This window comes from Camellia sinensis, chromosome 3, assembly GCF_055761805.1.
Source record: "Camellia sinensis isolate YWXY chromosome 3, ASM5576180v1, whole genome shotgun sequence".
Classification (NCBI taxonomy): domain Eukaryota; kingdom Viridiplantae; phylum Streptophyta; class Magnoliopsida; order Ericales; family Theaceae; genus Camellia; species Camellia sinensis.
The window spans coordinates 77,547,073-77,558,437 of NC_138963.1; the positions used below are offsets into that span (position 1 = coordinate 77,547,073).

Here is an 11,365-nt window from a genome sequence, read left to right on the forward strand (position 1 = left end):
AAAAAAAAATTGATAAGAACAATTTGTAGTAATTTCTAAAACATAAAGAAAGAATTTATATTTTTAACAAATGTTAATAATGCATTTATAATTTATCTAAAAATGAATAATCATTGTACCATTACTCTTCAATGAATCTATAGTCCATTTTCCCTTTAATTTACAACCTCATACGAACCCTTAAATGTGAATGGGGCTCACGGCTGACAGATCCATTGCACAATCATAGAGAAGCTAAGGTCACTGCATTCGTCAGAGCCATTGTAATGCGACTCTTATCACTGAGAAGTTATTACTTGGTCTGGATACAGCCACAGTGTGTCCTTGGTGTGTTTCGATTTATAGATGGGTGGAGTTTATAATTTTGTGTTGAATAATTAAAAAATATAAAGAGAGATAAGAGTTCGTAATTGGTCTGAGACATGATCACATGTTGTCTCAAAACTAACTAGTAATTTTTCCTTATCACATCACTGAAATAATCATGTTTCAGTTTTTTTTTTTTTTTTTTTTTTATTATATAACCCACTAGTTTATTAAGACAAAAAAATTATAAAATTTATTAATTTGTATATCATTCTCTTTAAATAAAATATTTATTCCATCGTTTCAAAATATTCATAAATGTTGTTTTCAATTTTCATACTCTAAAATTTTTAGAAATTTTTTAATTATATGACCCATTAGTTATTAAGAAAAAATTAGACAATTTATTAATTTATATGTTATTCTCTTTAAACATATTTGTTCACTGTTTCAAAATATTCGTTAATGTTGAATTATGCTTTGAAATTTTCATATATTAAAATTTTTACATAATTTAATAACCACGTATATTTTAAAATAAAAAGACAAAAAGAGACAAAATAATAATTTAAGGATAGAAGATCCTCAACCACTAAATATGGTTACCATGTCAAAAAAATGTGAAAAAGACTTCCTTTTTTTCTTTTTCTTTTTTATTCATAAAAATCTTGAGTTTTTTTTTTTTGCAACATATAGTTCGTATTCTTAAATGTATACTATCATAGTAGTGTGTACCTATACCATATATATTATTATATAAAGCATAAATTTTGTGAGGGGTGGTTTTGCAATACTCTTCCCCTCCAAACAAATCCTTGAAAGATTCTTGTTCTGTGCCTGAAATAAGAAAAATACTTCGGTCAGGAGTGCCGGTGTTAGCACTCCGACGAGCAAGCCAATCTTTTGAAAAGAGAAGGTCCTTGAATTTTTTTAAAGTACAAGTTATTAGAACATATCTTTCCATTTGACCTTTATCTCCTTTTAGGTCATCTCCAACCGTTCACTAAATCCAACATCAAATTCAAATTTGATGAAAAAAAAAGTTGCTTTTTGTGCTCCAACGGTTACACCAAAATAGTATCAAATTGAGAAAACATCAAACGTTTCACCAAACTGAGGACAACTTGCTTCTTTCACCAATTCACTGTGTACAGCCGTTAAAGCAGAAATTTGTGAAAATTTTACACTACGGGGTCGACCACCCGGTTGACTCATGCAAAAATTGGCCTGCGAACTAGTTCAAATTGTTCAAATTACTGGTTCAAACGGTTCAAAAAAAATTGAACCGGTTGGTCGACCAGCCGGTCGACCCACCGGATGTCCCTTCCCTTTTTTTATGCACACTACAGTAACTATAATCATTGGAGTTACGCGTATCAGATCAAGAAATTTAACTTTTTTTATTCAAATTTGGTGAAAATTTTGCTACACTATTAAAGATGCTCTTATAGAGTCATACTTTTAGATATTTTCCCATATAACTTAACCCTTGATAATTGTCATGTCAAGATCCATCTCTCTACTATTTTCTCAGAAAAAGACAGCTTAAGCCCACTTAAATTGAATTACCATGCCAATTTACCTGATGCACTCGCCCCGAAATACGACCCAAGTACCTTCTACCCCACACATTCTTCAATCTATTTGAATTTACTCCGCGATGACTTACTTGAGCCCAGAAGACTTTCTGAACCTGACCCATCTTTAATGGGTTCGGATGTGTCCTTTTCGTTGATTGGAGACCCCATGAATTCGGTTCCCACAAATTTCATTAGTTTGAATTATCACACTTTTTTCAATTATCTTGTACAAACTATCTCTATATAACTACTTTAGATTTTTATTTTTAATTTTTAATTTTGAGTTTTTTCTTTTTTCTTTACATTTAACTAATTGATTGTTGTAGTGTGGCTATTAGTGTGCACACCATCCAATATTTATATACGATAAGTAATGAAGTAGAAAAATAGAAACTACTTATAAAATTATTTTTTCTTATTGACAGTTATCAAACTTTTAAGAATATTTTTGAAAAGGAAAAAACGTGACATAAGTGTCTATAACTCAACCATTTATCATAAGGATAGAGTATTAATAGATTTTAATAATTGAATTTAATTTTTATCAAATCTTATTGAAAGTTAGTCATAATAAAATCGTCATTAAAAATATTTTTTTGTGATGATTTTTTACATGTCGCTTAAAATTGATAATTAGTGACTTTTTTATCACGATTTTTATAAATTGTCACTGAAATTTACAATTAGTGACTTTTTTGTGACTAATTTTTTGAATTGTCACTAAAAATTAAAAATTATTGATATTGTTTTGTGACAATTTTTTTAAATGGTCATCAAAACTTATATTAGTGACTTTTTTTGGCAATTTTTAAATTGTCACTGAAAATTAATAATTAGTGACTTTTTTTAATAATATTTGATGAAAAATATCATTAATTATCACAATATCTATTGATAATAAATCTACCTATTAAAATTTACACATAAGTATTTCTTTATATGATAGAGTAAAACTATTTCTTTCTATTACTGATGGTTATCAAACTATATTTTGGAAGAAGAACAAAATGAAGAAGTGTTTATATCAACTAAAACCTTTGGTTTATTAAGACTAGCGAGTGATACGTGTATAATTTAGATAATTAATAATAAAAATAAATAATAAAAAATTTAATATCATAATATGTATGCTATTTAAGTGATAAGTATATTGTTAATAAAACGTAAGATCTTAGGTTCAAAACTTACTTATATTGTGTATAATAATTTTTTTATATTAGTATATATAAATTTGCTACATGGCACGAGAAAAAAAAAAAAAAAAAAAAAGTTTCACTTGACCAATTTAAGCCTTCACTTAATAATAGTACTAGTGGGTGGCACAAGCAATACGTGTGCAATTCAAATAACCAATAATAAAGACAAATAATAAATAATTTAATATTATAATATGCATGTTATTTAAGTGACAAGTATATTCTTAATGAAACTTAAGGTCTTGGTTTCAAAATTTGTTTACACTGTATATAATAATTTTTTTTATTTTAATATATATAAATTTTCCACGTAACATGAGGAGAAGAAAGTTTCACTAAACTAATTTAGGCCTTCACTTTATAATAGTATAATAGTATAGATATAGATAGATAATACATACTTCAAAAAAAAGTGTATCAATGCCCCAAACTACGATCTTTATGATTTTTTTTTTCTTATAATTTATTGTGATGTTTGTTATAATTTAGTTATGACCTTTTGTAAATATTAATTTAATTATGATCAAAGAGAGCTTTGGATATAATTCAAATGATATTTGATTATAACCATTGATTATGCTTTATTATGATATTGATTATAACTTATTAAGATTCTTATTTTGGTTATAACTCAAGAGTTCTTTAGTTAAAATTACTCCAATACTACTCTTTATTTTTCACTAACTAAAGTAAAAAGAAGAAAAAGAAAAAAGGAATGCTATTTACCTAATTTTTTTTTTATCACTTTATTGAAAAAGTCTCTCAAGGCTATCTTGGAAAAATTTTGTTAAAATGTAGTAGACCCATTGAAGGTAAAATATGACGAGATTACCTATAATAGCCAAAATGCCTCTTTTAAAAACACCCATTGAAAATGCTTTATAATCCATTTTAATCTTTTTAATTATGATTGAGTGGTCGTTTGGAGCCCCTTTTTTTTTTTTTTTTTTGTGAGTTTCCAACTTATTTCAGTGTTAAAAAAGTTAATTTTTTAAAAGAGAAACACTACATATAAATTTTATAACTAAAACTGAAAATAATATAATTCATATTTTTTTAGTCATAACTAAAATTTAAAAAAACAAAAAAATCATAGCTAAATAACATATAACTAAAGATCTCACGAATTATAACTAAATAAAAAAAAAAAATCATAACTTAAGAATAAAATAATATAATTTAGGAATGCATAGAGTAGGTGTATACTAAAAGGTTACTTTTAAAAGCTATGAGTTGATGTGATGTGTAATTCTTTTTTAATTGATAAAGTAATATAGTAATTTTTTTTTAATTAGTTTTTATAAAATTATTAAATAATTCAAAAAGTAATTTGATTATAACACTACCACACGTGTGGGGTGTGTAGCTAGAATCATATTATCAATATGTAATTTTTTTTTTTTATTGATAATGTAATATAATAATTTTTTAATTTTTTTAAGTTGTCAAATAATTCCAAAAGTGATTTAATTATAACACTAGCACTTGTGGGGTGTGTACGCTAGAATCATATTTATATAATAAAACAGAACAAAATAGATATATATTTTGAGAGAGAGAGAGAGAGAGAGAGAAGTTAAGAATGAGTTCAGAAAGAGTGATGGAGGAGGAGGGGGAGTGCCATGGATGGGCAGCAAGAGATGCATCTGGATTTCTCTCTCCTTATAACTTTGCCCGTAGGTAATATGTGTTTCTATAGCTCCAAACATCTTCTTATATTTCCCATCTACATATATACTTCTGAACACTTCATTAATGATTGAATCTGTGTTGAATTCTTTCTCTTGTTATATTTCCCATCTTCTTATATTTTTTGTTTTATGTGTTTTTATCTTCATCTTGTTGCTTAATTACAATTTATTTCTAGTGTTGAAGCTGTGTGTGTATCACTTCCATAATTGAATTCTTTCTCTTTCTCATTACAACTACTGTCTTGTTTTCTGTTGGATTTTCTTTTCTTTTCTTTTCTTTTCTTTTCTTTTCTTTTGGAAATGAAAATTCAAACCAAAAGTAGCTTGCATGAGGGCTTTTCATCGAGTTTGGTGTTTGAAAGTTTGGGTCCAATTTTGTTCACATTTTCAAATTGCGTTAACAAAACACCTGTTCTTATTAGTTTAAACTAATAGGTCCACAATTTAAAAAATTTCTAGTGATCTATACTTGCTCATCTTCAATCATGTCTCATTGTTCTTTCTATTTTTTTGTTTATCTGTATATTTACCAGTTTTAGCATGAAAAAAAAAATGCAGGGCGGTTGAAAGTGATGATGTTTCATTGAAAATTACCCACTGTGGAGTGTGTTATGCTGATGTTTCATGGACTAGGAATAAATATGGAGACTCAGAGTACCCCCTAGTGCCTGGGTGTGTACTTGATTTTCTCTCTCATTTCAGAGTCTTTCCATAATCTATACCTTTCTCATGAACTAATGTGTGTGTGTGTGTGTGACATTGCATGATAGACATGAGATTGTTGGAATTGTTAAAGAGGTTGGTTCTAATGTTCATCGCTTCAAAGTTGGAGACCGTGTTGGAGTCGGAACTTATGTCAATTCATGCAGAGATTGTGAGTATTGTGGTATGAATATGGATGTCTACTGCTCGAAGGGAGCTGTCCGTACATTCAACTCTGTTGATGTCGATGGTACAATAACAAAAGGTGGATATTCTAGTTACATTGTTGTTCATCAAAGGTAATTTCCCCCCCTTCTATAGCATAGCAATAGCAATCAAAGATTTTTTGAGACCTCAATAGCGTAGCAATAGCAATCAAAGATTTTTTGAGACCTCAAACCCAACATTGAAGTAAGGTCTTAGGCCCTAGAGTTTTTGGACAATTAGGGCCTTTGAACAGAAGAGTTTTTTTATTTTTTTATGTTTTTGTGATTTTTGGGTGAGCCTTAGGCAAACTACTAAGTTGCCTTATAGTTGAGTCACTTCTGATGGTTTTATTTGAATTCAGCCATCACATATGGATGAATGCCTCATCCACCTTAGTCTGCTCATTATCTATTTTCTCTACAATCCGATAAAAAGTGCATTTTTGGATGATGATTGAGGTAGCTTCTACTTGCCTCCATATGACTGGCATTGTTGGCAAAACAAGTCAGTTAATATATTGAATTTGAATTCCTCATTTATGATATCAAAATAAACTGATGCCTTCATTTGGGAAGTAGGTTGACTTTTTAGCTTTTTGATTTTTTTGGCTATTTTAGCCCGGGACTAAAAAGCTTGGTTTTGAAAGGATTTTTGACTTTTTTGATTTTTTTGTGAGAGAAAGAATGTAATGATTATGGGTTGGATGTGATGTTTTGTCTTATTGAACTAGAAAACCTATTTTGTTTTTTGTGGCTAAAACAGCCAAAAAAGCCCAAGTTTGGGCTTCCCAAACGAAGGCTATATGGGCCTTGAATGCATGGATATATATAGGATAATTACCGACTGGTCTTATTGATTAGACTTATTTACTCATAAGTTTTGAGGAAAAAAAAAATATTTATGTATTTGTCTCTCGTTTTGATAATGAGAAAATTTTGTGACTTTTTAGATGTATTTTGTGTTTATAGAAAGATCATTTGGTACTAGTAATAATACTAATAATTTATTAAAGTGATAAATGATTGGAACATTTTGAGTTTTGTTTGTGAGTTTTAATTTATTTAGTTTATTTTAGTTAGTTTGTAGTGAAATATGAAGTGGGGAAGTGTAAGTAGTTGATGTGAATTTTTTTAAAAATATTTTTACAGTGATAAATTTATAACTTAAAGTTTACTATAAATTTCTTATAAATAAATCCGATTCACAGGATCGGCTCAGAACTGCCCCATGAGACAAAGCAAACAAAAAGAAACAAAGCAAACATAATTTTTTTTTATGGAATTTAACATTGTGCCTATTTTGATGCTTGTAAAATACAGGTACTGCTTTAAGATACCTAATGATTACCCGTTAGCCTTAGCAGCACCATTGCTATGTGCAGGAATCACCGTTTACAGCCCCATGATGCGCTATAAAATGAACCAACCAGGTAAATCTCTCGGGGTAATTGGGCTAGGTGGCCTTGGTCACTTGGCAGTGAAGTTTGGAAAGGCTTTTGGATTGAGTGTTACAGTTTTCAGCACAAGTATATCTAAGAAAGACGAAGCCCTAAAAAAGCTCGGAGCAGATAAATTTGTGATCTCGTCTGATGAAGAACAAATGAAGGTAAAGTCCATGAGCAATTCTCCTCCAGGGATGTATCATGTTCTATTTTTCAGAGGCTCACAGACTAGCAGCAAAGTGAGAATTATAGCACTGAAGGTTTTAGTAATTTGACAATCGTCATCTTAATTTCATGCAGGCCATGGTTAATTCACTCAACTTTATCATCGACACAGCATCAGGGGATCACCCATTTGATCCGTACATGTCACTGTTGAAGACCGGTGGCACCCTTGTCCTGGTTGGTTTCCCAAGTGAAGTCAAGCTCCATCCTATAAGTCTCATAATGGGTATGTATTTTCATCACACAGTTCTTGAAAATTTGAAATTTAAAAGAACAGATAAAAGACACTTTTAGTCCTTAAGCATGCGTTGTCTGTCATTTTAGTTCCTTAAGTTTCAATTCTGTCATTTTGATCCTCAAAGTTGTCAATTTGGTACTATTAAATTGGTCAGGGGAAAGGTATTTTATCTTTGGTGAAAAGGCAGTTTTGGTCCCTAAGGTATATGTTCTTTGTCATTTTATTTCCTTTAGTTTTAATTTTGTCATTTTGGTCATCAAAGTTTGTCGATTTGAGTTATGACCAAATTGACTCAAATTGCCAGTTTTGAGGGCCAAAATGATAAAAATTGGAACTTAAATGACTAAAATGACAAGGAACACATATTTTGAGGACTAAAACTGTCTTTTATCCATATTCTCATTATCAATATAGACGGGCGTTAGACCTAGGACCAAATTGACTTAAATTGACAACTTTAAGAACTAAAATGACAAAATAAAAACTTAAGAGACTAAAATGACAAACAACGCATACTTTAGGGACTAAAAATGTCTTTTATCCTAAAAGAAAATGATGGGCGTTTTGATTTTCTGAGAAAAGAAATTCCCTGACAATGAGAATTCAAACATTAAAATGTTTCTATTGGTAGGTATGAAATCCATTTCTGGGAGCGTAACGGGAGGCATAAAGGAGAGACAAGAAATGTTGGATTTCTGTGCAGCTCAGAAGATATACCCAGAGATTGAAATTATTCCTATTAAGTATATAAATGAAGCTTTAGAGCGGCTAATAAAAAGAGACGTGAAGTACCGGTTTGTTATTGATATAGAGAACTCTTTTAAATGAAACAATAGAAGTAAAATACAATAAAAATAAAAAATCAATTGTTGTAATGTTAATGAAGATACAAGGGGCAGGAGGATCCATATCAATAAGCAAAAGGGTGTGATAAGCAGTGATCTTCTTGATATGTTGTGCTACTTGCTATATGGGGCAATACTATTACTACATATATTTTCATGTAGCATATGTTTCGATCATGGTTCAAGGCTCGATTTTTCACTCTACAAGGAGGTAGATCTTGATAAAGTGGGATCTCATACCTCACTTTTTTAACTGATTTGGCTGACATGATTAGTCAGGATTTGAATTGATGTGGTGATTCAAAACTATGGAAAAAAAATTCATTTTAGTTCAACTCCCCTTGCATATAACTAATTCCAAACTTCTTGTCCAGATTAAGCCCTCCTCAAAATTATTTTCCTTATTTATTTAATGGTCAGAAATGGTCCTTTTTTAATTTTTTATTTTTTTGGTGTTATTTATGTCATCCTAGCCAAACATAATACAATTAATTTCATATATATATATATATATATATATATATATATTATTTGGTACATTATTCATGATATTATTTATCCCCTAACCCCAACTCCAACCACATTATCCATGATATTATTTATCCCTTCAAGTTAAGATTATTAAATTTGTTGTAATTTATTCCAAGTTAAAAGTTAGGATTATGTAAAAAAAAACCTCTTCCTCAATTTGAGGATAATTAACTTATTTAAATTATTTTTATTGCATAAATTGTGAACAAAAACTACAGCAAACGACCAATCACAAAATCCCAAAATAAAAATAAAAATCACAAAATAAAAGTAAATAAAAAAATAAAAAAATAGTTATAAACAATGCATTTTAAACTGCAAACAACACTACTCTAGCAATATATTGCCAAAAATCAAATATCAATTCTTGAGTTTTGTAAACATAAAAGTTTCAATTGCTTGACAAAATTCTACAATTTCTTCAACCGTTTAAGTTGGTTTGGTTTCGTTTTTATGTTGATGTTTTGTACTTTTCATGTTTTTGAAAGTAATAACAATGAAAAGTTCTAAAGCAACTACCTGCCAAAAAAATAAAAAATAAAACAATTGAAGTGCTTCCTAAAAAAAAGGAGTATTTAACTTATTCTCTCTCTTTTGTTTTTCTTTTTTTTTTTTTCCAAAACAAAAAAATGAAAATGACACAAAAGAGGTAGACATTCACATCTTAAAGTAAAGCAGTGACATGTTGTACTTGTACTTGCCTAAAAGGAAACAGGATCAAGGATAAAAATATCATAAGCTCATACTGCTATTGTTTGGCAGACAATAGTAGAAATGCAATAGAAAGCTACACTTTATTATTATTATTTGGTTCACATATGTAAGAAAAGTTGTTCCCAAAATAGTTTCCATTACAAATGTTGATCATCAGTATGTCATTACTACAATAGTAAATACTTTTGAGGATAAGTAAAACATGATTATATATTAAAAGAGGAATAACATAGTTATATCAAGCCATAATCTACAGATAGAAGAAACCCAACAAAATATAAAACAGTAGACAATTAAGACTAAAAGCCATGACCACAACTAGCAAACGCAATTTATCCTGAAATTGCACGCAAAATTAACAAACCCTACAAGGACGGCAAACACAGATCTAGAAAAGGTTAGAACAATTCGAGATGTTTAATATTGTGGAGGTGTATCTTCACAAGAAATGGATGTGCTAGGCTGAACTTACAATATTTGAAACATCCAATATGTCAACTTCCATGGCTGTCTTGAAGGGCATTTTAGTTTGAACCTTAACAACTGGCAAACTCTATGGGTGTATTAACTGAAATGCATCAATATCTTTAAGATTTTGACGCATGCCTTCCATTTTAAACTTAGCACCATTCGATGTACCCCCTCCAATCCCTCTGCCACTCGGTGTACCTCCTCCAATCCTGCTACTACTACCACCATCGAATGGATCTTGGTTTCATGATGCGCTTCCCTAATCAAAATCAACACCAAAATGTTTAGACCAAGGCATTGATGTACTTTGCTATGGGGGAAGGACATAAGCAAACATGTTGACATCTAAACCATCTAAATCTCTATTTTTAAGATACCGCATAGCCAAATGCCAATCAAAATTAAAATCCTCATCAAGAGTATCCTTGATTAGAGCTATTTCAAGCGGGTCTAAATGAGAAAACATATCAGGTGGCAACGGACATCTCCAATTGTTATGATTAAAGTCTTCATTCATGGCAATACCTTGCCTTTTTCTTCTTTTGATAGCCGTCTAGTGGCCGACTTAGAGTTGATAAGGAAACCCTTTTTCAACATAGTACAAACCACTCAACAGTGGGAAGGAAGATAAAGCAATATACCCAAAAGAAATCACAACACAGAAGGAGAACCAAAAACCAAAATCACAGCAAAAGGACATCCAAGAGCAATTTGATAAGACAAAGATAGAAATTAAACCATCAGAGCAAAACAACCCAAATCACCAATGAAAAGCAAGACACTAATGATGAGTCTTGGAACCGATTTACTGAAAACAAGAGCAGGTTGCAGAGTTTGGATCTACTAAAGCAACACTAATAAAGCACAGCTCTAAGGTAAGTAAAGATCGGGACTAAGGGGAGGGGGAGATCAGTTTGGCGCTGGAAAAATGAAACCAAAGACAGCTTAAAGCACAACCAGTTTAAGAACATACCTTGGCAAAGCCCCCTCCCCCTAAGGGGTGAGATCCAAAGAAAGAGGTGATCAAGAGGGAGATAGAGCCCCCCTAAGAGAGCGCCGGAAACCACCTTGGTGAGAAACCCTAACAACGCCAGAAATTGCCTCTTGAGTCGCCGGAAATCGCCTCTCTTTCTTTTTTGGCATTTGTTAGTTTTTAATGTAAGACATAAACTACACCCCCACACCCTAAGGTTGTGTTTGGGTTGAGATTTAAGAAGG

At 30.6% G+C, this 11,365-nt stretch overlaps 1 protein-coding gene across 1 annotated transcript; it reads left to right on the plus strand.

The window, feature by feature from the left end:
* The first annotated feature begins 4,575 nt into the window (after positions 1-4,575).
* On the plus strand, positions 4,576-8,608 carry LOC114256449 (putative cinnamyl alcohol dehydrogenase 1). The gene is made up of 6 exons (XM_028196131.2): positions 4,576-4,762; positions 5,332-5,445; positions 5,544-5,774; positions 7,002-7,287; positions 7,424-7,574; positions 8,218-8,608. The coding sequence occupies exons 1-6, from the start codon at positions 4,665-4,667 to the stop codon at positions 8,412-8,414; spliced, it is 1,077 nt and encodes a 358-aa protein (XP_028051932.2). The 5' UTR covers positions 4,576-4,664; the 3' UTR covers positions 8,415-8,608.
* Positions 8,609-11,365: the final 2,757 nt, after the last annotated feature.

Excerpts from the sequence above, each read along its gene's own strand:
- LOC114256449 (XM_028196131.2), top strand. The coding sequence starts at position 4,665 with ATGAGTTCAGAAAGAGTGATGGAGGAGGAGGGGGAGTGCCATGGATGG. Across the intron at positions 4,763-5,331 it reads CCTTATAACTTTGCCCGTAG|GGCGGTTGAAAGTGATGATG; the intron begins GTAATATGTGTT and ends AAAAAAATGCAG. Across the intron at positions 5,446-5,543 it reads GAGTACCCCCTAGTGCCTGG|ACATGAGATTGTTGGAATTG; the intron begins GTGTGTACTTGA and ends ATTGCATGATAG.